A 21,595-nucleotide genomic window follows, 5' to 3' on the forward strand; every position below is an offset into this window, starting at 1 on the left:
CGAGGCTTAGCTTGTTGAACAGTCTGTACAACCGGGGAGGAGATCGAAACTTTAGGCACAGCAGAAGTTGCGAGACGCTTCGAAGCCATTTTAATTTATAAAATTTCTTCTTAGTATCTCAAAAAAAAAAACCAAAAAGAAAAAGAAAAAAGCCCCTTATAAAAAACGAAAATTAAAAAAACTTGTCTTTTGTATCAATAACCAAAATCCATTACATTATTCAAACTCTGTAGTGAAATGTAGCCAAGTGAAAGTTCTTTCTTCACTTTTGCTCACAGAAAAAAAACATCCCAGCACCATTTTAACTTCTTTTATAATAAAAAAGGAGAAGATTAATTCTTTTCCAGAGTTAAAGTTCCAAAGTAGATACAAATTATAAATGCTCCTGATCAGCTGTCTGCTTTGAAATTTACTTACAAGTTCACTTTAAGCACAGATGTGGAAAGCAGCGTCTTGCTTTGTCCTCAAAAAAGAGCAATGACATCTGAGATGTGGAGAAGCCTCGGACTCCGTGGGAGCTCACCCTCCGACCCAAAAAGATAAATTTTAGGGTCCTGGGGAGCTCTACCACTATCCAAGGAAAGCTCACCTCCTCCCCTATGCCCGGGGAGAGAAGTTCCGAACCGCGGATCAGCTGTTGTCTGCTGTCTCCGCGGTTTTGACACTTTCTCAGACGGATGGCTAAAAGATAGCCGCCGTCGGTGCGGCCAGCGCCACCGGAAGTCCGAGGTGGCCAAATGTTTGATCCATGTTAAAAGTTGTTTAAGTTTAAGTTATGGCCACTGTTATGAAATTGAGAAATTCAGTTTTAAGTTGGAAAAAACCTTAAAGCTACCATTACTACATAACAATTGGCTTAATGTCAAAATCCAAGCCTCCACTCAAATTTTCCAATAGAATGTTTTATTGCCAATTTCAAAGAAGAATTTTTCCAAAGAGTTAAATATTCATAAATCTCATGAATCACCAATCTGTGCCCTAACAAAACCCACATACTTTTCACCGCCTGCAATTCCGAAAATAAAACATCTTTTCTACGATAAGTTATTCCAAGCACTTGCCATTATCACAAAAAAAATTGATAATAATTTCCCCAACACTCTTTATAAAGAGAAATATTCCACTATATTGGTGGCTAGCCCAATGCATTGCAAATCGGATATTTTAAACTACCTTTTTCGAATGATTGTCTCATTTTAACTACTACATTTGTGTCAGTAGCACCTACCAAGGTGCTTCTGGGTTGAAAGGATTAGGGGCAGTGGTGGGATTCAGATATGTGAACAACCAGTTCTCTGTGTGGATGCTGCTTCCAGAAATCCATTCTAGGCCTGAGAAACAAAAAAATTAGCTACCAGTTCTGCTGAACTGGTGTGAACCAACTGAATCTCACCACTGATTAGGGGGCTCCTTTTGTGTCCCTGGTATTTTCCCACTGAAGTGGTACCTATTTATCTACTCACATTTGTATGCTTTCAAACTGCTAGGTTGACAGGAACTGGGAAAAATTGAGGGGAACTCATTCCATCATGTGACTGAACTGTCAACCGCTCAGTGGTCTTCTGAGTCAGCATTCAAACCATGTGAACCACTGCTAACTAAAGAAAACTTTGGTGAATACTATCCCAATTAAATATCCCAAATGACTTGTCAGTTTGCAGTAAATATTTATTTAGTATTAACATAGAACTACTGGTAGTAGTATTAACATAGGAATATATTAAATAAGGGATAGTATCCATCTTAATTACATTGTTTATTCTATTATTTTACTTCTGTTTACACTCTATTTATTCCAGGGATGTCAAACTCAATTTCATTGAGGGTCACATCAGCATTATGGTTGCCCTTGAAGGGCCAGGTGGGCATGGCTGGGTAGGCATGGCTGAGGGTTACAGCCAGATTGTCGTGACTAGGTGGGCATGGCCAGCTCGACACTGCTCAGTATGGCTGACTTGGTATGACTAGATGGGCATGGTTCGATAGGTGCAGCCGACCCTGCTCCACTGACTTGGGATGGCTGGGAACAAGTCGCACAGGCTAACTCGACTGAAGAATCTTCATGGATGAGAAGCAAAAGGTCTTCAAAGAAAAACAAGAAAGTCTAGTTATCTCCTGAAAAAAGCATCTTTGGGACAACCATGACCTGGATGACTGAGAATCTCCATAGACATTTAGCTATGCACTTTGGGATGAACACCCTTCAAATGGTGCAGAAGTATGAACAGATTTCCAGAAAATATTGCAGACTACAGGAACCATTTGCGCTTCAGTTTGAGATGCAGACAACACAGCCTCATCCCTAAAAGCCTGCGCCTATCTTCAACAGTGAAGGGACATGGCAGAAAACATCCTGCAGCCAAGAAGGCTCGACACACATTTGCACTACTCAGGACAGAGCTAAATCTCCAAATGGCCTCAGTGAGTCTCTAAAAGAATGAAATGCCCAGCTGTTGGCAAGGAATATAAATCCTTCCATTCCCCACCATCCATTCAGAGCTGAAAAAGCTTCTTTGATGAGAAGCAAAATGTCTTCAAAGAAAAACAAGTCCCCCCCCCTCTCTCTCGTAGGTCTTTGGTTATTCGGGTTTTCTCCCACGTCAAATTGGAAGTGTCTTGGCGACGTTTCGACAAAGTCTCATTCGTCATCTTCAGGCTGGTGTTTTCAGCTTTGTGCTTCTAGGAGCAATGTGTGATCGTAGCTGTTTCTTCCTTTTAACTGCCAGTGGGGGTATGAACTGATTGGTTAGGAGCTTGGCTGTGCTCTGATTGGATGGGGGGTTGGCTGTGCTCTGATTGGTTGGGGGAGTGTTCTGTTTGGGTGGCGGCTTTGTTGTGCTCAGGTTAGTCTGAGTTACAGGGGGATGTGAGATGGTGAACTGCATTGCTATTGTTTGGCTTCGCATTTGTGGTCGTGCCTCATCTTCATGGTGGGTGTCAGTTTGCTTCCTGTATGGATTGGAGGGGTTTAAAGTGGCTAATGATGCAGCTGTGGTCTGACTTCTAGTTTGTGGTTGTGCCTCATCATCAATGTAGGTTTGGGTTTGCTTTTTGCGTGGATGTGTGGTGGTGACATCCTGTGTGGTTTTCGTGAGTGTGGGTCTGGTATCATTCTTTCTGTTAGGGACTTGTTTGTCAATAAGGGCGGCTTTCCAAATGGCTGGTAGGCGGGAGGTATCATCTCGCTTGTTCATGCTGTGTGGGCGTTTTTCTATCTCGATGGCTTCTCTGATTATTCTGTTATTAAAGTGTTCAGTTTTGGCAATAGTTCTGGTCTTTTTAAAATCAATTTCATGTCCTGTGATTTTAAGGTGTTGGACCAGGGAAGAAGTTGGTTCCTCTTTTTTGACTGAGTTCTTATGTTCTTCAATAAAACACCAAGCTTTCATTGGCAACTGTCAACATCATCAGGATACATACTAGTTGATGGGGAAGCTCTTTTATAGGTGAGACGCCGTTTGCGCCCAGCTCCTAGATCGTGTCATGGATCCCAGCCGGCCAATCTGCACTATATATCTTGTTGATGATGGCAGTTTATAGGTAATCCTCACTTACAATTGAGCCCAAAACATATGTTATTAAGTGAGAAATTTGTTAAATGAATTTTGTCCCATTTTATGACTTTACTTGCCACATTTGTTAAGTGAATCACTCTAGTTGTTAAATTATTAATGTGGTTGTTAAGTGAATCTGGTTTTCCCATTGATGTTGCTTGTCAGAAGGTTGCAAAGGGGATCACATGATCCTGGGACACTGTAACAGTCATAAATATGAGTCAGTTGCCAAGCATCCAAATTTTATTCATATGACTGTGAGGATGCTGCAACAGTCATAAATGTGAAAAATGGTCATAAGTCATTTTTTTCAGTGCCGTTGTAACTTCGAATGGTCACTAAACAAACTCTTCTAGGTCAAGAACTATCTGTTATACTTGTCTAATATTTCTAGCCAATACCTCTAGTGTAAGAATAAATAACAAGGGAGACAGTGGACATCCCTGTCTAGTACTTTTTAAATATCAAATCCATCTGTATAATCTCCATTTAAGAGTATTCTTGCTGTTTGTTTCTTATAAATTGCTTGAATTGCTTTATTAAAATTATCACCAAAATCCATTTCTTGAAACATGAATTGCCAGTTTAAATTATCAAAAGCTTTTTGTGCATCAAGAAATTTAAGTGCCATATGGGTCCCTGGATGGGTTTTGTAATATTCCAAGATAGTTAAAATAATCCTCAAGTTGTTCTTTATCTGTCTTTTTGGTAGGAAACCGTTTTGATCTGAGTGAATAAATTCAGTCAAAAAAGTTTTCATGCTTTCTGCCATTATTGCATCAAAAATTTTATAATCCACATTTAGTAGCGATATTGGCCTATAATTTTTAATTAGTGTAAGATCCGTATCTTCTTTAGGTATCAAAGTAATATTAGCTTCAGTCCATGAATCTGGTATTTTTGTCTGTGTGAAGACTTCATTACGTAAATCTTTCAAGATTGGAGTTATAGTATCTTGTAATGCTACCTAAAATTCAGGTCCATAAGGTCCTGGTGTTTTATCTTTTGCTTTTTTATTGCTTCTGTAATCTCCATCATTAATATATTCTCGTTCAGCCTCTGCCGCATATTCTCAGGAACCTTTGGGAGGTTTGCTTCTTTTAAGTAATCCTGAATTAGCTCTTTGGAAACTATCTCCGCCTTATAAAGTGTCTCATAGTAAGCCTTCGTAATTTTTTTCATTAAATCATTATGACAGTGTAACTCACCCTCTGAGTCCCGTAGCTTACTTATTAATCTTTTTTCTCTTTCTTTTTTCAATCTATTTGCAAGCCATCTCCCTGGTTTATTAGCATTTTCAAAGAAATTCTGTTTAGATGGTTAATCTGTTGTGCCATTGTATCTGTCTCAAGTAAATTTAATTTGTGTTTTATTAATTCCATTTGTATCTTCAGCTTTTTCTTTTGCGGATCCATTTGTAACTCAGATTCCAGAGTACTAAGAGATTAAAGACCAGAAATATAAACTACAGGCTTTTGCGGATGACTTGGTTTTTATTTTAGAGGAGCCACTGGAAACAGCCGATAAACTCTTGCAGAAAATTGAGAAATTCGGAGAAGTGGCTGGACTGAAAATAAATATGGAAAAGACTAAAGTATTAACAAAAAACCTAATAGTTAAACAGAAAATCAAACTTGCTAAAATGACAAACCTTCAAATAGTTAAAAAAGTTAAATATTTGGGCATTTATTTAACTGCAAAATATACTACATTAAAAGAAGATAATTATGAGAGATTAATGAAATAAAAATAGATTTGGAAAAGTGGGAAAATTTTCAATTATCACTGCTAGGAAGAATAGTGACTGTTAAGATGAACATTTTACCAAAACTAATTTTTCTATTTCAAACAGTTCCTGTTAAACTGAGTAAGAAATTTTTTGATTATCTAAATGCAATGATTTTAAGATTTATATGGCAAAGAAAGAAAGAAAGCTAGAATCAAATGTAAACTGTTACAAGAAGCTAAAGATAGAGGGGGCTTTGGACTTCCAGATTGGAGACTTTACTATCAAGCAGCTATTCTGCTTTGGCTCAAAGAATGGATTGTATTGAGAAATAAAAGATTGCTTTATTTAGAGGGACACGATCTTCAACTAGGTTGGCATGCTTTTATATGGTGTGAGAAAACTAAAGCGCATAAATATTTTCAAAATCATGCTATAAGAAACGTACTACTTTCAGAATGGGAGAAAATCAGACATAAAATATATATGAAAATACTTAAGTAGCTTTCAACAATGGAAGCATTCGCTTATCCAAACCTGATTATGATAAACTGGTTAGTTATAAAGATATTTGGAATAAGATGGAAAATTTAAGGACAGGCAAACTCTTCAACAACAAGGTATTGACTTAACATGATGGTCCTATTTGCAAATTCAAATAAGATACGAAAAAGATATAAAATCAATAGGATTTTACAAAGAATAGACTCCATTAGATAAAATTCTGTTAAAAACAGATGAGAATTTGATTAAGAAACTATAAATTTATTTTAAATTGGAAGATGGAAGAAGAACAATAGACAATGATAGTATGGGCAAAGAACTTTGGTGTCAGAATCCAATTATATTTCATCTCTAGTTATCAACTATAGAAAACCCCATTTCTTCCTTCTCTGGATTCTGTCATACGATGAAGGGAATGGGGTGAACAAAGAGGCTTTATGGCCATCACTTCCTTCAGTATACTTCAAAGGGACTGGATGTGGATATCACCAAAAGTACTAACCATAACAATGGGGCTATTACCTTTTATGTACTCCTCTCTGAAGTCTCCCTCCCGCCGGCAGTGATGAAAAGGGGGTGGGAATGTAATGCCTGAGACTGTCACTGGAAGAAGGGGTGATTGGGTGGGGCTACTGGGGAACCCCTTAAAACCTTGAATGGGAGAGCTTGGACCCCCAAGTCCTGTCTAGAATGCCTGCAACCATTTTCTCTTAATAAAGGATTCATGTTGGAAGAATTATTCCAAGAGTTCTGTCTTCTTAAGATGCAAAGTGGGGTGGGTCCTTACAGAGAACTTGTTTGTGCAGCAGCTGAAGGGAAGCCTGGGAAAGAAAGAGGAAGTAAACTTTTGACCTTCACACTAATTGGATAATGTGACTTGTGACTGCAAGGTAAGGGAGGGGTTTAGCAAGAAAAGTTTGATGCCAGCAAGAGGAAGTCAGATTCTGGCATCAAAAAGTCCATGATGGTGACCGGCAATTTGTAGCTCTGTAATAAAGGCTTTAGGAAACATGCCTGAAAGTTCTTTGGAGTGCTTCATTAGTCGGAACCTTGACAATTAGTCCACCTGGAAGGGAGATCCTTGCTGGGGGATTTTGCAAAAAATTACCATGTCAGACGATGGAGCAAGGAAGGGAGAAAACTCCCCAGAAAGAGAGCCGCTGTCCCGACTGAAACCCTGCCAGATGTCGGGATCTGAGAGGTCAGATTCCTCAGGAGAAGAGGTGGTGGAGACAAGGGACCATAAACCTCACTGGTCAATGGGTGTTGGAAAAAAAGGCGAGTGGGAAAAGAAATCAAGAAAGGTGACCCTGAGACGGGGGGGGGGGGCAAGCAACCAGAATGGAAGCAGGAGATGGAGAAATCCCTGCACGCAAGTGAAGAGGAAGGGAGCTGGGCACCATACTCGGGCTGGATCCTAGAGAAAGCTATCGACCTGATGAAGAGAACTCTCAGCTCCCTAGGCCATACGGCCTCCCCAACTCCTGGAGCCGCAAAGGGAGGGACATCGAGGGGGAAGTGGAACCTGCAGCCCACCGACAACCAAGGCGCCGATCCATTCAAAGACATCCGCCGCTGGATGTGAAATTCAAAGGGGAACCAACATGCTTGGGGTTTTTCCTAACCCAAGTCCTCAGCTACATGGAGGAATACGGGCAGGACATCCCCAGTGACAAAGCCCATATCCGGATTGTGCAATCTGCCCTGGACGGACAGGATGCAAACTGGGTGGTGAACTTGCACGACTCCAATGCCCCAGAGCTCAACAACTTCAACCGGTTAATGGCCTCTCTGAGAAGGCGATTTGAGGACCCCCTGGCTGATCGCAAAGCCCGCAAAAGGATAAAAATGATGAGGCAAGGCAAACGCCCGGTAGCCGAATATACGCAAGAATTCTGGGCCATTGCCAGCAAACTGAACTGGCCGGAAGACATCCTCCTTAGCCATTTCAAAGACGGACTAAATTATGATCTATATGACGCTTGCCTGCCCCAAGGGGACCCACACCAACTTGAGGAATGGTATGTCTTGGCAGAGGAAGCAGAGATCGACATGTTGAAGAGGTACCGCTGAAGAAAACAATGGAGCCGCTCCCCGCCTGAATTGACACACGAACCAGTGAAATCATTGACTACAGCCAAGAAGCAAATGGGGGTGTTTCAAATGCGGAAGAGAAGGGCATCGAGCTGTAGAATGCTGCTTAAAAGCCCTCCAACACAACCCAGACAGATCCCCGGTCAGCAAATCTGGAACGTCTCCAGCTAAGCCAAAAGAAACTGCCATGAGAATGATGGAGGTTGTGGAACCCCCCACCTCTGCTCATCAGGGTGAAAGAACTCCAGCCTACACCGCAGGGCCAGTAGACGCCTCAGACAACAGCTCAGAGGGCGAACCCCTGGTAAGTGGACGCATTGCACCCATCCTCAAGACAGTGACTATATTAATTCCCCCCATACCTGAAGCCGTGAAGGTGAAAGCCTTAATAGACTCTGGCTGCACCCGCTGCCTCATTAGCCCGACGCTAATGGGGAATCTGGGCATTCTGTCAAGGAGACTGGAAGAACCAATCTCATTTGGCCAGTTAGATGGATCCATAGCAGGGGGGGTGCCAGCTACCCTAGCCACTTTAGCAATACACCTCTCCCTGGGCAAACATGAGGCGGACATAACGTTTGTGGTGACCCCAGGCATGGAATGCCCAATGATCCTAGGGATGGAATGGTTAAAAAAATGGAGCCCCTGGATGAATTGGAGCACAGCAGAAATCAAATTCCTGAAGGGGGACCCTATGGATTTAAAATCCCAAGGGGGGCTACCAGAATCAAGAACAGAAAAAGCATTCATGGGAGAGGAAAAGGGACCACCAGAAATACCAGAGGAATACAGAGACCTTGCTGAAGTTTTCAGTGAGGGCGGATGAGCTCCCCCCCACCGACCCACAGACTGTGCCATTGAATTCAAGCCTGGGGCAAAACTCCCAAAGGCCAGATTATACTCCATGAGCCCAAAGGAGAAGGAAGAAATGGAAAGATTCATAAAGAAAAACCTAGAAAGGAGGTTCATTGAGCCAGCCATGCCTAAAGTGGCTGCCCCGGTTCTCTTTAGAGAGAAGAAGGACAGCTCTTTACGCTTATGCGTGGATTATAGGGGCCTGAATACAATCAGTGAAAGCAACCTATACCCTCTGTCCCTCATGAAAGACATGCTGTCACACCTCTCAAAAGGGAATTTTTTTTTTCTAAACTAGACCTAAGGGAAGCTTACTATCGTGTGAGAATTAAGGAAGGGGATGAATGGAAGACCGCATTTAACTGCCCCATGGGGTGCTACCAATTCAATGTCTTGCCATTTGGATTAGAAGGGGGCCCCGCAGTATTTATGCAATTAATGATGTTCTAAGGGAGCACCTGTTTAAGGGGGTCCTTATTTACTTAGACGACATTTTTATCTTCACCGAAACAAAGAGGAACATGTCAACGTAGTCAGAGTGGTTTTAAAGAAACTGCGAGCCGCCCACCTATATGCCAAACTCTCGAAATGCGAATTCCACCAGGAAAGGATAGACTACCTAGGTTATTGCATATTCCCCCAGGGCATTGAAATGGACCCAGAGAAGGTGAGAGCAGTATTAGATTGGGCACCACCCCACACAAGAAAGCAACTACAAAGTTTCCTGGGCTTTGCAAACTTTACCACCAGTTCATTCCCTCATTTGCCCAGATAGCCCTGCCCCTCACTAACTTACTAAAAACGAAGGGAGCATCCTCAGTAAAACCTAGCCAGGCACTACCATGGACAATGGAGTGCCAAGCAGCGTTTGAGAGATTAAAGAGACTTTTTTCTGCCGAATCAGTACTGAGGCACCCAGACATGGATAAGCCCTTCGTAATACAGGTGGATGCAAGTGATGTGGCAGTGTGGGGGCTGTTCTATTACAAGAAAACGATGAAGGGGTATTTGCCCCAATATAACAGCACGCGAACCACAGACTCTAAATCGTTGATGGCAGAATCACAGCTGGCAGCACCAGTAACCACCAGAGCCCAAGCTAAAATAAAACCACAACTGAGCAGCCAAACTGGAATTGAATTCCGGAAAAGTTTGGAAACAGATGAATGGTTCCAGAAAAACAAAAATGTGTGCACCAGGTTGCCTTGGGTAGGGGCAAAGTTATATATACCAACAACCCAAAGAGTACATTCATGCAGCTTTGCCATGACACAAAATCAGCAGGGCATTTTGGATTTGTAAAAACATTACCCTTAATTAAACGGCAATTTTGGTGGCCATCCATAAAAAAGGACATAGAAAGCTACGTGTCCAGCTGCCCAAAGTGTGCAACTGCAAAGAGGTTGCAAGGGAAATCGCCAGGACTATTACAAACAGTGGCAAATCCCTCAGCCCCCTGGAGGGAAATAGCCATGGATTTTATAGTGGAATTGCCAGAAAGCAATGGGAATACTGTGTCTGGACAGTCACAGACTTGTTTTCCAAATAGGTGCACTTTATCCCTTGCCAAAAGATTCCCACCACAAAAGCTTTAGTGAAACTTTTCATCCAGCACATTTACAATTGCATGGGGCACCCCAACACATCATCTCTGATAGGGGAGTGCAATTTACGTCTGCATTTTGGAAGGAATTTTTATCCCTCTTAGGGACCACTCAGGGACTGACATCTAGCCATCATCCACAAGGAAATGGGGGGGGGGGCTGAAAAAATGAACTCAGTACTTGAGCAATATTTTAAGATGTTTTCTTAATTTCCAGCAGTCCGATTGGGCGGACTTACTCCCTTTCGCAGAAGTTGCTTACAATAATTCAGTCCACTCCAGCACAGGTTACACTCCTTTTCAAATAGCCAACAGTCAAAGTTTCAACCCCATGCCAGAATTAACCCCAAATGAACCAACGATCCCATCACTGAAGGAATGGATGGAAAAACTACAAAACACCTGGCCAATAGTTAGAAAAGCACTAGATGAAGCTAGGCAGGCATACTAAGCACAAGCCGATAAAAAAAGGGTTGGGCCTACACCATTCATTATAGGAGAAATGGTGTACTTATCTACAAAATGCCTAAAGTCCTTACAGCCCTGTAAAAAACTTGGACCAAAATATATAGAACCTTTTCCAATTAAAAGAATCATAAATCCAGTAACAGTAGAATTAGAATTACCCAAAAATCTCAGGCAAATACACCCAATTTTTCATTACAGCTTGCTGAAAAGAGAGCATCAGTCACCTTTATGGTCAAAAATCCCCCCACCACTACCTCCAGTCATGGTGGAGGGCGAACAACACTTCGAAATAAAGGAAATCCTTGACTCTAGGAGATATCATGGAGCGACTTAGTATCTAGTTGCCTGGAAACACGTCCCTGCCTCACAAAATGAATGGGTCCATAAACGTCATGTCAGAGCCTCGAAGCTATTAAAGAAGTTTCACAGGGTATCCTAACAAGCCTGACTAACTTTTATACCTGTTTTGTTTTCTTTCAGGTGGATCTACTATATCTTATTTTTAAGGGGGCAGGATGTCAGAATCCAATTATATTTCATCTCTAGTTATCAACTATAGAAAACCCCATTTCTGACTTCTCTGGATTCTGTGATATGATGAAGGGAAGGGGGTGAACAAAGGTGCTTTATGGCCCTCATTTCCTTCAGTACACTTCAAAGGGACTGGATGTGGATATCACCAAAAGGACTAAACATAACAATTGGGCTATTAACTTTCATGTACTCCTCTTTGAAGTCTCCCTCCCGCCGGCAGTGAGGAAAAGGGGGTGGGAATGTAATGCCTGAGACTGTCGCTGGAAGAAGGGGTGATTGGGTGGGGTACTGGGGAACCCCTTAAAACCTTGAATGGGAGAGCTTGGACCCCAAGTCTTGTCTAGAACGCCTGCAACCATTTTCTCTTAATAAAGAAGAACTATTGGAAGAACTATTCCAAGAGGTCTGTCTTCTTAAGATGCAAAGTAGGGTGGGTCCTTACATTTGGATATTCTATAGATTTAGAAGACTGGAAAAAACTTTGGGATAAAAATATTAAGCTTAAAAAAGCAGCAGCATATAAAGAAAATTTATACAAGATGTTTTATAGATGGCATATGACACCAGTTTGCTTAGCGAACATGTTTAAAAATGTATCGAATATTTTTTGGAAATGTAAACAACAGGCAGGTATTTAATACCATGCCTGGTGTGTATGCCCTAATGCTAAGAAGTATTGGTTTAAGATTCATAGATGGTTGGAAAAGATGATGAAAATACAGATAGAATTTAAACCGGAATTGTTTTTGCTAGAAATATTAAGACCTTTGTTGTTGTTAATTGCGAAGTCGTGTCCGACCCATTGCGACCCCATGGACAATGTTCCTCCAGGTCTTCCTGTCCTCTACCATCAGTAAGTTCACACCTACTGCTTCAGTGACTCCATCCAGCCATCTCATTCTCTGTCGTCCCCTTCTTCTATTGCCCTCAATCTTTCCCAGCATTAGGCCCTTGTCCAGTGAGTCCTTCCTTCTTATTAGGTGGCCAAAGTATTTGAGTTTCAACTTCAGGATTTGGCCTTCTAAAGAGCAGTTGGGGTTGATCTCTTCTAGGACTGACCGGTTTGAACGCCTTGCAGTCCAAGGGACGTGCAGGAGTCTTCTCCAGCACCATAGTTCAAAGGCCTCAATTCTTTGTCGCTCAGCCTTACTGGGCGTATAAGACGACCCCCAACTTTTGAGAAGATTTTCAGGGTTTAGAAAGTCGTCTTATACGCCAGAAAATACAGTACAATATTGAATTTCTGTTTATAGATGAGCACAATAGGAGCTCCATTCCTTTGCTGCTAGAAAGCGAGTGTTGCACACCACTGCTTCCCTAATGCTTCCTGAACTCAGCTGGTATTTTTTCCCCCATATATTTTACTGATTTTTTAAAACATAAATCACTTAATAGTTGGTAAGTGTGTTTGCTGGATTTACATTTGTAAAGAAAAATCATTAACAATTGGTTTCTATAATCTATAATCCACATAGTTCATTTAGTTGATTTCCCCTTTTCCCCAAAATGTCTTCTTTGCAAACCTTGAAATAATATAGTTCTTATTATTTTGATAAAATATATTTAATCTTTAAATATTCCATTTAATGTGCCTAGTCATCTAATCCTTTAGGTTTTATTCAAAACATTTTTTTTCTTTTTTATACATTATAATTTCCCTAAATTCAGATACATTTAATTATCTAAAACATTTCCTTCATCTGGGCCATTTCAGCAGTATTATATTACTTATATCAAGAAATAAAATAAAAATGGGGGGAAAGCATACAGTATTATTTAAGGAATTCATCTCTCTTAAAATGACATGTATTCAGAATCTTTTCTGTTTCTTCAACCACATTCAAACAAATGTTTCTTTTTTAAATATTCTCTCTGGTAGATTCCATCATCTATTTTCTTAATTTTCACTTTGATCTTTTTCCTTTGACCAGTATCTTTCTTAATCAATTGATTTGCTGAATCAAATTTTTTTTCCATATATTCATGACTGCTGCTATAGGTATAAGAAATAAACCAAATGTTTCTTTTTTTTGTAGATGTAATGTCCTTAATTTATATAGCTTACTGTTTTCTACTATTTAATTGCTTTTCCTGAAAAAGAATAAAGTGATGGGCGATGTAGAAAAATGTATGCTTTGTCCTGTTAGTGCTTATTTCTGTAAAAAAAATAGGGCTGGCCACTAGGGGGCAGATTGGTTTTAAATTCAGAGAACAGCTACCCGTATATTCCAGCGTATAAGACGACCCCCGACTTTTGAGAAGATTTTCAGGGTTTAGAAAGTCGTCTTATACCCCGGAAAATACGGTATGGTAAAGAGAATGACTATTTGATATTACATGTTTTAACAGCGGCAAGGATAGTATTTGCCCAATTTTGGAAAAATGAAAATCTACCATCTGATCAGGCATAATTACTAAAATTCTAGATTGTGCAGAAATGGATAGATTAACATTGGAGATGAAAGAGAAGGATGATTCAGTTTATTTTAAAACTTGGAAAAATTTTTATCAATGGTAGAGACACATTAGAATCTGAAAAGAATTTAATATTACAGAATAGATGATGGATTTTTAACTGATTTATAGCTCATAGGTTGATAGCATCTTTATTTTTAGTGATTCTTAACCGTTAATGTTGACAGTTATGATTAGTTGAGATTTTACTATTTATGTTTATTTACATAGATGAATCTATCTGTTTATTAATTGTTAGTAATATGGTTATAGTTAATTTTATTTTAAAATGGCTGAATATGATACAAATTATATTCATTCACTATTATGATCCGGATGGTAGCTTGTTTGTTAAAGTACAAGATTATTGTACCTACCCTTATTCCATCCTAAATCCCCCATCCCCTTCCCTCCCCATACCTGTATTGTTCCTACTTTTTCTTCATTTATATAAACTGAATAATTTTTTTTTAAAAAATAACTATCTGTTACAGTATCCCTAAAATATTTATGATATTGGACCCAACAAACCTGCAAATGCCTTAATCCATTCCACCGAAAAGCAGTCTGGACTATTTTGCAAAAATTGTATAGAATATAACGTTGCATAGAAAGACGGGTGTTTTTAGAAAGGTTATCCTGATACTCCTAAGGGATCTACAAGTTCTGCAGGTTATTTTGGAAACAGCAACATGTGAAGAAATATGTGAGGCAGACATATATGGTCTTCTGCTGACTTGAAGGACAAGGAACAAGACTGAACAGAAGCAGCTGATATTCGTAGACTTATTTAGTCAGCTCTTAAGTTCTTCAAACACTGGCATGTATGGTTTCAAGGAAATTCTTTTTCTACACTTACCCAGTCCATCTGGGAAATAAGTGAAAAGTGAAGAAGCAAAAACTGAATTCTGTTTTCTTTTTGCAGTTGTTTGAGTCCTAGTTATGTTTTCTAGTGTACCATATTAGAGCACTGTCCTTGAGATTCCAGATCTATTACATCCATTTCACTGTATATCTCTTCTCTCCATAGTGCTTGCAGTCTGATACATTTTTTCTTGGATGTCTTTCAGTTATTTCCATGGAGCTTACTAGCTTCATTATTTGAATGTAGCTTGTCATTCCTCTCCTCCTGGTCCCAAAAGTAGCATCTAGCTCTTAGTTCTGATGAAAAAGAAATTATGGATGCTGTGGCCATTTAGCAGAAGGGGCAAGTCAACAGATTGTCAGCTGGTTACTTTGATTAAATATTTAATTAATTAAAAAGGTTATATTTCTACCAAAATAGTTATTTTCAATAATTTCATCCTCTCATACTTCTAGGCATAATGAAGAGGGCTGGAAGAAAAAATGTGAACAGCCTGATCAATATTTTGGAGAATTTGAAAAGATAAATGAAGTAAGTCTTAATTTTTAGAAAAGGTTTTAAAACTCTTATTGGTTAAAATTGTTTATTTGATAAATGTCTTCTAAAGTGAATTCTGTTTCTGGTTGTTAAAACATCTATTTCTGTGTGAGCCTTTGCTGATACCATGGCATTTGTAGAGCCACTGGGAGATCTGTGTTCTTAGATCCCTTAGATAAAAAGAATTCATTTGAATCTGCAACCTTCTTCAGGGAGTTGTGCAAGAACTCCACCCAGAAATGGCATTCTGAACTAGCCAAGAATTTCTTTGCTCTGCTAGACAAATGGCTGGTTTGGTTGCTAGGAGTTGGTCTTTGTAGCGAGTTTTCTCCTTGATTGGAAAAGGAGCAATGTGAAATTACCCTGAAATTGGATGGTTGTGCCTGGTGGAGTGGGGTGAGATTCAGGATTTCATCTCCCTGGTAAGTTCAGCTGAAGGAAGAGGGTTACATCCTGTCCTTCCAGACTTTGTTTTCAAAGGATACCAGTAATACAGATGTAAAGCCTCTGCAACACCTTTGATAATTAGCCCTGTCCACATACGCTTATCCGTGCATGAGTAGTAGAAATGTGGGAATTAGCCTCCCCCCCCACACAAGTATTACAAATAACAGAAATGTGGGAATTAGCCCTGCCCACTGATGACATCACCAGGCAGGGTAGATGAATCAAAAGTTGGAATTAAGAATGATGATACCACTTTAATGGCAGAAAGTGAAGAGGAACTAAAGACCCTCTTGATGCGGGTAAAGATTGAGAGTGCAAAAGTTGTCTTGAAACTCAACATTAAGAAAACCAAAATCATGGCATCCAGCCCTCTCAATTCCTGGCAAATAGATGGGGAAGAAATGGAGGTAGTAACAGATTTTATTTTCCTGGGCTCCAAGATCACCGCAGATGGGGACTGCAGCCAAGAAATTAAAAGACGCTTGCTCCTGGGGAGGAAAGCTATGGCAAATCTAGACAGCATATTAAAAAGCAGAGACATCACCCTGCCAACAAAAGTGCGTATAGTCCAGGCCATGGTTTTCCCAGTTGCAATGTATGGCTGTGAAAGTTGGACCATAAGAAAGGCTGAGCACCAAAGAATTGAGGCCTTTGAACTATGGTGCTGGAGAAGACTCCTGCGAGTCCCTTGGACTGCAAGGTGTTCAAACCAGTCAATCCTAGAAGAGATCAACCCCGACTGCTCCTTAGAAGGCCAGATCCTGAAGTTGAAACTCAAATACTTTGGCCACCTAATAAGAAGGAAGGACTCACTGGAGAACAGCCTAATACTGGGAAAAATTGAGGGCAATAGAAGAAAGGGATGACAGACAATATGTTGCCTGGATGGAGTCACTGAAGCAGTAGGAGTGAGCTTAAATGGACTCCAGAAGATGGTAGAGGACAGGAAGGCCTGGAAGAACGTTGTCCATGGGGTCACGATGGGTTGGACACGACTTTGCAACTAACAACAACAACTGATGACATCATGGGAAATCCCCCGCACACAATTATTACAAATAGAAATGTGAGAATTAGCCCCATCCATCATGGGAATTTCCCAAAACGCAACATTGAAAACACTTTAAATTTTTTTCTTTTATCTATAAAAACATATCTATGATAAAGAAATATTTGCTTCCTGCCCTGAAGCAGATAATGAAAGACAATGATCAAAGGCGTATCACTTATAAACAAACTAGAGCTCTTGAAAGTTCTTATTGAAAGAGGGCTTCTTCCTGCTGAGGCTCCTGCAACACCACAAAACCAAAAGTACGAGCACCTTAAAAAGAAATATTCGCTTCCTGCCCTGAAGCAGATAATGAAGTCTCAATGCTTTGACAAAGAATCTTAATCAGTGGAAAGAATGTACACAGGCAAGCAGTTTGATCTTTTGAAAACAAAAGGAGTTTATCCATACAATTACATGGATTCTATTGAAAGGTTAAGTGAAACCGAACTGCCTCCAAAGTCTGCATTCTATTCAAAACTGAATGATGCAGAGATAAGCAACGAAGACTATGCTCACGCAAAGGAGGTATGGGGCGAATTCAGATGCCAAAACACTTCGTGATTACCACGATTTGTACAACAAGAGCAACATGTTTTTGGCCGACATGTTTGAAAACTTTAGAGACGATAGTATGAAACACTGCAAGCTAGATCCCATGTGGTACTATATGTCACTGGGACTTGCTTGGGATGCGGCATTTAAGCTGACAAAGGTTAAACTGGAGTCGTTCAGTGTTTATGATACGGTGCTCATGATAAAGCAGGAAATATGTGGTGGAGTCAGCACAATCTCAAATTGATTCACTTGTGCAAACAACAAGTACATAGGCGAAGTGTTTGACAGTAGTAAACCTTATCTGGATGCAAACAATCTGTACGGATGGGTGATGATAAAACCACTTCCAGTTCGTGGATTTAGATGGATGGAAGAAACAGAACTTAACAATTGGAAAATCATTTTGGATCAAGATGGGACGGGTTATATTCTCGAAGTCAACTCTGGATACCCAAAATTATTACACGATCTTCACAACGATTATTCGTTGGCCCCAGAAAGTATTATTCCTGAAGGGTCAAAGGTGCAAAAGTTAATATCAAACTTGAGTAACAAGGCAAAGTACATCATATATTACGAAAACTTGAAGTTGTACAAGAGTCTCGGGTTGAAGATTACAAAAATTCATAGAGGAACAAAAGCCGACAATGACTTTGAGAAAGACCTTTTCAGGCTCATGAACAACCATGTCTTTGGCAAGACCATGGAAAATATCAAGAATCACGTTGACGTAAGGCTGATTACGAGCAAGAATAAATTATTGAAACTATCTGCTCTACCAAACTATGACAGATGCATGATACTTGACAAAAACGTAGCTGCCACTCACATGAAAAGAACAAAGCTGACTTATATTCAGGCATGTGTATACTAGACTTGAGCAAGACTTTGATGTACGACTTCCACTACAATTACATCAAAAACAAGTATGGAGACAGAGCAAAGTTGTTATTCACTGACACTGACAGTTTGGTGTATTAAATACAGACCAAAGTTTTCTACGCAGATATCATTAATGACATCAAGAAATTATTCAACACGAGTGAACACCCGAAGGATCATCCATCTGGAATAAAAACCAGAGTTAACAAAGTTCTCAGCATGTTCAAGGACGAGACTGCTGGAAAGTAAATTGAAGAGTTTGCCAGGTTGAGGGCAAAGCTTTATTCGTACAAGATGTTTGTGGGTGACGAACACAGAAAGTGCAAGGGTGTGAAGAAGAATGTATTCAAGAAATCTATTACGACTATAAAGAGACATTCAGTCATAAGGAACAGTACAGAAAGATAAATGTTATCAGGTCGTATCTCCACAATGTGTGCACCAAAGAGGTCAACAAGATAGCTTTGAGCGTCTGCTTCTGGTTTTGTGCAATAGCACAGCAGCCGAGGGATCGCAGGGTTCCACACCCTGTGGCCGATTTCTGCCTGCTAGGGGAGCCTAAATGGGCCTGAAGTCACCCCGGAGAAGTGACAAAGAAGGAGGGAAGTCGTGCCGATTGCGGAGAGAGGGCAGTCAATCCGATCAGTCCGGGAAAAGCCCTCTAGAAACTAGCAGTAGAAAGGCTAGTTTAACTCCAGAGTCTAGTCCAAGCTACAAGCAGTTGAAACCCAAAAGCACTATTTTAAGCTGACTGTAAACAAAGTGCTTGGAACTGGATAAGAACAGTGATTTTCTCTCTTCTATTTGATAATTGACGTCCTGGGGAAAAAACCCAATTAGCAAAAAGCCTCTGAAAGTGAGAAGAAGGGGGATTTTTGCCCCACCCTCCTACAGATGGAAGCGGCGAATTAAACTTTTTAGGGGGGGGGACAGAAATATATTGAAATGAAATGAATATAAGATCTAAATCTGGATAAGTTTGAAATTGGTGGAATTTGTTAAGATTTCCCTTTTAAATCATGAAAAAAACAAAAAAAACCCCAATTGTTTATTCTGAAAACTGAAAAACTGATGCTGACATGTAGTGGCAGATAAAAATATACAACAGTAGTTGCTCCAATACAGGAACTGGCAAAGCCCAGGAAAAGATAATTGTTTTTTGGACCTTCAATGTCTTAATAACAGAGAACAGCTGTGACAAAAAAATAAAACATTTTGGGCTACCTACAAAGCTAGAATTATAAATCGATTACAAATGCCTATTCAACTGTGACTCTTAAAACTGTCTGTAGAGAAAGGAAAACCCTGATTTTTTGGCTATCACAGAAAACCAGGGATCTACAGAAAGAATATACCAAGAAAAAAAAAACACTTTCCAGGAGGAGATATATGCTATGTTGCAACTAATTCAAACAACAATGATCTTAAACCACGAGGAAATTAAAAATAACTTTGAAAATATAAATGAATACATCTCCAATTTAACTTTACAACAAAAAAACTCTCAGAAAATAAAAACAGAGAGCGAGCAGATAAAACAGAGAACTGAACATAAACTAGAGGAAAGAGATTTAAAGATGAAACCTAACAATAAAAGGAAATATGACTTAACCCCAGTAGGAAAAAAACTTGCAAGAAATGTTGGATATGGAATAGATAACATATACTCTAAGATCACAAAATAAGTCTGTGGACAAGAAAAAAGATTCAACAAAATGGATTGCATAGCTGTCAGGAGAACTATGAGAACTTGAAAGACAAAAAATGATAAGAGAAATTAAGAGAGAAAGAAAGGAAAAGATTTTCAATGAATACGAAGGGGCGAAACCTTCCTATAAAAATATTTTACCTGATTTGCCTTTTGTACCTAAAACAACATCCACAAGACTATGGGAAGACTCTGATTCAGCGGAGCATATTGATCAGGAAAGATGTTTGGCAAAAAAAAAAAAAGGCTAAAATGAAAATTAAGAAATTAGATGATGGGATTTATCAGAGGGAATATTTAAAAATTAAACATCTGTTTGAATATGGTTAAAGAAATAGAAATATTTTGGCTATAAATGAATTTTAGCTTAAGAGGAATAAGCCCCTCAAGTAACATAGTATTTTTTCTTTCTTTTTTCCTTTGTGTTTTGTTTTTTTGACATGAGAAATATAAAAATGTTAGGATGGTTTATATAAAGGAAATGTTTTAGATACTTAAGCGTAATTGATCTTGAGAAAATTTCAGTGGATAACAATGTTTTGAATAGATCTAAAACATTAGATAATTGGATTTATTAAATGGAACATTTAAAGATTAAGCATATGTTTGAATATGGTTAAAAAAAGAGAAAAATTCTGGATATAAATGTACATTAGCCTAAGAGGGACATGTATTTTAAGTAGTATACTATCTTCTTATTTCTTTTTCTTCTCTTTTTTTTTAAGATATGAGAAGTGTAAAGGTGTTGGGATGGCCTGTATGAAGAAAAAGCCTTAAATACTTAAGTGTAATTAATTTTGAGAAAATCTTAACTAGTAAGAATGTTTTGAATATTGTGGGGAAAACAAATTTAAATACGAATTTTGTAAACAGGATCTGTGACGAGGCAATCAAGATGATCAGTTAGAAAAGAAGCTTTATATTGATGTTATTATCTGCAGAAATATGTCTATATTTAATTGTTATTCATCCAAATAATAAGAATTGCATTAATTCAAGGTTGGAAAAAGAGAATATTATTGGAAAAAGAGAAAATCAAGCAAAGCTATTATGTGGACTATAGAATTATAGAAATTAATTGTTATTGATTGTTTTTTAAATATAAACCCAGACAACATGCTGTTTGCCAAATATTAAGATGATTATGTTAAAAAATCAATAAAACATATTTTAAAAAAGATAGCTTTGAGTGTCGACGACAACAAACAAGTCGTATCAGAAGATGGGATACATACCTTGGCTTATGGACACTACAAATTACAAAATTGAAAAAAACATTTAAATATTTATTTTTCTATATAAAAACATATCAACAGATAAAACAAAACACATAGATTACAGTGACATGAAGCAGTATACAGGCCGCAGGTTTAAGGTCACAAAAATCAGGTCCTAAGCCTTTAAATTTTGATACCCCTAAAGCAAATACTAATAACAACACATCCGGTAAAGAAAATACTAATAACACTGCTTTCCAAATTTTAAATAATTTGGAATAAAATGAATATTAATATCGAAGGAATTGTGCTTCCGAACGTTCTGCTGTCAAACTTTCAGCTGATTGATGCAACTGGGAAGCTAAAAATTAAAAACTTTAGAGGAGTTTTTGTAAGAGATGAGCTGCCAAAAAGATCTTGCAAGATAGAATGTGGTATTTTGAACTTGGATAGCTCTGATGGAAAAGGGACCTGCTAGACGCCTTGGTATAAGAAAGGAAGTGAGAAGTTGTACTTTGACAGTTATGTGTTATCACCGCCT

The 21,595-nt window shown here is 39.0% G+C and overlaps 1 protein-coding gene across 7 annotated transcripts in view; it reads left to right on the forward strand.

Annotated features, from left to right (window-relative positions):
* The window catches only part of BOD1L1 (biorientation of chromosomes in cell division 1 like 1), a 184,589-nt gene that overhangs the window by 38,000 nt on the left and 124,994 nt on the right, over positions 1 to 21,595 (forward strand). For 6 of the 7 annotated variants that reach the window (XR_005556724.1, XM_039343498.1, XM_039343495.1 and 3 more), the window contains one exon: positions 15,113 to 15,188. Coding sequence is in view for 6 of the 7 variants with exons in the window: in XM_039343498.1 (XP_039199432.1) it covers positions 15,113 to 15,188 (76 nt within the window). In the remaining variant the exon portion in view is untranslated. Of the gene's footprint in view, positions 1 to 15,107; positions 15,189 to 21,595 lie in introns of those variants that run through there. The other variant, XM_039343500.1, reaches the window with a different exon arrangement.

This window comes from Crotalus tigris, unplaced genomic scaffold (genome assembly GCF_016545835.1).
Source record: "Crotalus tigris isolate CLP2741 ecotype Arizona unplaced genomic scaffold, ASM1654583v1 scf7180000017855.1216408, whole genome shotgun sequence".
Classification (NCBI taxonomy): domain Eukaryota; kingdom Metazoa; phylum Chordata; class Lepidosauria; order Squamata; family Viperidae; genus Crotalus; species Crotalus tigris.